We start from the raw sequence: 4,361 nt of genomic DNA on the forward strand, positions 1-4,361 counted from the left end.
ATGCCTGGTTTTTCAAAACAAGTCAATATTAAAAATGACAAAGGAAAAAGAAAAATTGAAGTTGTGCTTGATGATAATGATGTCAATGATATTGAAGTTCAAAGCGTTGGGTTAGAAGAAGCCAAAAGACGTAAAAGAGCTAGAATTGCATGGAATGAAAAGTGGAAATCTGAATTTGAGTGGGTTGAGTTTGATAAGGTGCAAGCCAAAATGTTTTGTTCTATTTGCAAAGAAGATAAGCATTGTAAAAGTGAATTTGGAACGGATGGGGCAATAAACGTACAACATAGTGCTTTAGTAAATCATGGGGGATCCAAAAAACATAAAGTACTTGCATGGGCATTGCATAGTGGGAAAAAAAATTTGGAATTTTGTGTTACTAAGCATTTTGAAGGCATGGAGGATAGCATGAAAAATTTGTTTCGGGTTTCTTATTTTGTTGCCAAAAATGACCTTTCTTATACAAAATATGTTCCCACGCTTGAATTGCTTAGAGAATGTAACACTCCGAATATCCCCGAGACCATGTATAAAAATGATAAGGCATGTGCTTCTTTTGTGCACTACATTGGGAAGGGACTTGAGTTAGAGTATTTGCCTCATGTTCGTCAGTCTCCATGTTTTGGTATCATGATAGACGAGTCAACCGATATTTCAATAGATGAGCATTTGATTGTTTATGTTTCTTATATAAAGGACAATGAGCCCAAAATCTCGTTTCTTGATCTTTTGGAGGTACATGATCGAACATCTATTGGATTATTTACCTCATTGAAAAAATTGTTGTTAGATTTTGGCTTAAATGAAAAAAAGTTAGTAAGCTTTGGTTCAGATGGGGCATCAGTAATGATTGGCAAAAAATCAGGGGTCGCTACAAGGTTCAAAAGTGTATATCCTTTTTTGACTTCCATACATTGTGTGGCTCACCGCACTAATTTATGTGCTAGTAACACCATATGTGAATTTCCATTTGCGGTGTATGTTGATGCTACATTAAACGAAGTGGCTACTCATTTTAGAAAAAGTGTAGCTCGCTTAGAAAAGTTAAGATCTTTGCAAGACGAATTTGATCTACCTTTTCTTAAGATAGAGGGCATACATACAATTCGATGGTTGAGTAGGCATAAAGTCCTTATGAAATTTTGTGAATTGCTTGAACCATTGCTTGACTACTTCAAAAAGGAAAAACAAAGCATTTTTGCTAAAATCTCTTCATTTGCATTTGTGTATGTTGCACATTACTTAGGTGATTTATTCTCTCATTTGACAATTCTTAGTAAGCTCTTTCAATGCACTTATGCTGATGTGACTGCTATCTTTGGCATAGTGGATGCCGAAATTGTGGCAATGGAGAGTGAATTTGTGATGAGACCTAGCCTTGATCTCAATGCCTTAGAGTTAGATGGCTATGGTTATCCTATAATTCCTGATTATGGGCCATCCAAAGGACTTTTATATGAACTAAGATCGTCACTGCGAGGCTCAAATTTTAGAAGTATTGAACTCACTGGAGAAAAAGGTGGCTGTGATCTTGAAAATGCAATAACCTTTCAAAAATCTTTCACAAGCCATATAATTGAGAATTTGAAAGAGAGATTTGAGGATACCTCTATTTTGAGCCATTTTAAACTTTTATCTCCTTCTTGCTATCCTCCCACAAAAGATTTTCGAAAAGATTTGAAAAACTTCGGTGGTGATGGGACAGAGGAGATAATAAAGTTCTATGGTCAAAGTAAAAGGTTGAAAGGGGGGGAATTCATTGAGCCGTTCATTGATCCTTTTTTATTGAGGGAAGAATTTCAAACTTTTAAATACCAAGCTTACAATGAGTGGAAGGGGTGGAACTTCAAAAATACATGGTGCTACATTGGTAGCAATGAAACTTTGAGGGAAAAGTATGCATCATTACTATTGCTTGCTCAAATAGCATTGGTACAATGTTGTAGTACGGCTATTTGTGAGCGTGGTTTTAGTGTTCAAAATATTATCAAATCAAAGCTTAGGAATTCTCTTACTACTAAGAGCATGCGTACTTTGATGAGAATTTCTCTTGAAGGGCCACCATTGGAGGAGTTCAATTTTGATGAAGCGATTGGATTATGGCGGGATGATACAAAGACCTCAAGACATGCATTTGGCTCCATTGAGGACTAGATTGTAAGTTTTTATATCTTGTATTATTTTAAAGTTATATATTTTGGATTAAATTTCAAAATTTGTTTTTCTTTAGGGTTTTTGTCAAAGAAGAATGGATCAAATTTTGTTGTTTCATCTTTGAGATCGGAGAAAAGATTTCTCTTTCTATGAGTTTTCATATATAGCTTTCCCTAGCCAATAGACATTTTGGTGCCTTTCTTTCCAATAAAAAGTGGATCAAATTTTGTTCTTTCATTTTGAAGACAAGAGAAGATCTTTCTCTTGCTATGAGTTTCATATGTAACTCTCCTTTGCCAATAGACACTTTGTTGCCTTGTTTTGTAATCAATTCGATTCGAACTAATGACAATTTTGCTCTCTCAAAAGTTATTGTTTATTTGAATGTCATATAAGTTTTATCTTTCTTTTGTTAATAGAAATTTTATGAGCTCTCTGGCTTTCCAATATACATTTTGTTGTTTCTCTCAAAAATTACTTTATAATCTTCCATGCCAATAAACATTTTATTGGCTCTCTATATGGTTTAAGTATTGCTAAATTTAGAAATAATCTAATCATCTCAAAACTTAAATTTTACTCACATTAACGGAGTAAAATTTACACCCAAAAAAAATCTTTTTTTCTTCTCACTTTGTAAAATTTAGAGAAGTAGTTTTTTTAAGTATAAAAGTTTGGGGTAAACTTAATTCAGCTATGTCTATAGGTTTTCTACTTTTTTTACTCAAGACAATATAAGAAAACCTACTTACTTCAATAGTTGTAGGTATTATAAGACTAAAAATTAAGGTTTTTTTCGAGCATTGTTTGGAAGTACACATTTTACAGCCTCTAGACTCTAGAGTCAAGGTTAGAAGTTCTAGAATCTGGAGAGTGTCGAGTCTCGACTCTTCCATGCATATGGAGTGCCCCTCTCCCTCTCTCTCTCTCTCTCTCTCTCTCTCTCTCTCTCTCTCTCTCTCTCTCTCTCTGCGCCCTTGTGCGCCTCAATGGGGGTCTGGTGTTTTTTTCGTTGCAGGCTGCGTGCTCGAAGGAGTTTTTTATTTCTTTAAAATGAATTTAAAAAGCCAACACTACAGGGAAATTCACACACACACACTCTCCACAGGAGCTTGGGCAGAATTGGAGTAGTAACCGAGAGCTACAAACAATCGAGTTGGTTGTATGGTTGTGGTGAACACACACACTCTCTCTCTATGAGGTCATAAGCAGCATTGCCACATCGAACGCAAGGCATCAAGCTTGAATTGGGGCAGTAAATTTGACAGTTGAGTTTGAAGCCTTGGGAGTTTCGGGCAGCCACAACAGCAACATGAGCACAGGTAATTCTTGTAGTAGCTTGCAATGCTAGTCAAAGCAAGTAAAAGCAAGCAAGTGTGGTGGACCAACACCTAAGAGTTAAGGTCAAGGTGAGGTAACAGATTACATTACTTACAGGTAGATGCACATTGCATTTGTGTTCTCTCTGTGAAATATTCGAACAGCTAAAGAGAGAGAGAGAGAGTAACCTGAGGTGGATTGATCCAGAGCACTCGAGTTACACTGCTTTTTCGGAGTCCAACTTTGCTGCAGAGTCCAGACTATTCAAAAAAGCCTCTTCTTGAGTTGTCCACTGCAGTGTTAAGTTGTCCAGACTATAGCCTCTTCTTGAGTTATACTGCAGTGTTACTAAGCTCAGCTGCTTAGTGCTCACCCCACCCCAACTCGTTACTCAGCTCACAGACTATGGCTCACAAAGCAAAGGTTAAAAAACTCAAAACCTCTAAAGAGGCGGGATGAGAAAAAGGGGCGGGAGCCTTCAGCTTATATCTTGGAAAAAAATAAACGTTTACTTGGAGGCTAGATTAGAACGTTTAAAATAAACGTTAACTAAGGTCTTTCCAAGGACTCAGGAGTTATTTCAAGTAAACCGAATTAAAGGAACTTCCCATAATCCATTGAACATTCCAATTTCCCACATGGCATTACTTCCTCACTCCTAAGTCCTGAGCCGTGACTCCTCACTTCAACTTTTCAAGACTTCAATACTCAAGTAGTAAGTACACAATGCTCTCTTGATGGACATATATTAAAATATATATATATATATATATATATATATTATGTTTATAAAAAACCTAAAACTTTTTAATTTACCCTTAAATTAACTCTACACTCATATTTTCAAAAGGTAGTCTACCTCTTCCCATTTTATGTACACTTAAAAA

At 36.0% G+C, this 4,361-nt stretch overlaps 1 protein-coding gene across 1 annotated transcript; it reads left to right on the forward strand.

Annotated features, from left to right (window-relative positions):
• On the forward strand, nucleotides 1-2,154 carry LOC147418720 (uncharacterized). Its single transcript, XM_086505749.1, has one exon. It carries the CDS (start codon nucleotides 1-3, stop codon nucleotides 2,152-2,154), a length of 2,154 nt encoding a protein of 717 aa, XP_086361875.1.
• Nucleotides 2,155-4,361: the final 2,207 nt, after the last annotated feature.

Source organism: Adiantum capillus-veneris, chromosome 29, assembly GCF_014529385.1.
Source record: "Adiantum capillus-veneris isolate H3 chromosome 29, ASM1452938v2, whole genome shotgun sequence".
Taxonomy (NCBI): domain Eukaryota; kingdom Viridiplantae; phylum Streptophyta; class Polypodiopsida; order Polypodiales; family Pteridaceae; genus Adiantum; species Adiantum capillus-veneris.

Bases quoted from the DNA above. Each gene is read 5' to 3' on its own strand.
- LOC147418720 (XM_086505749.1), top strand. From the start codon at position 1: ATGCCTGGTTTTTCAAAACAAGTCAATATTAAAAATGACAAAGGAAAA.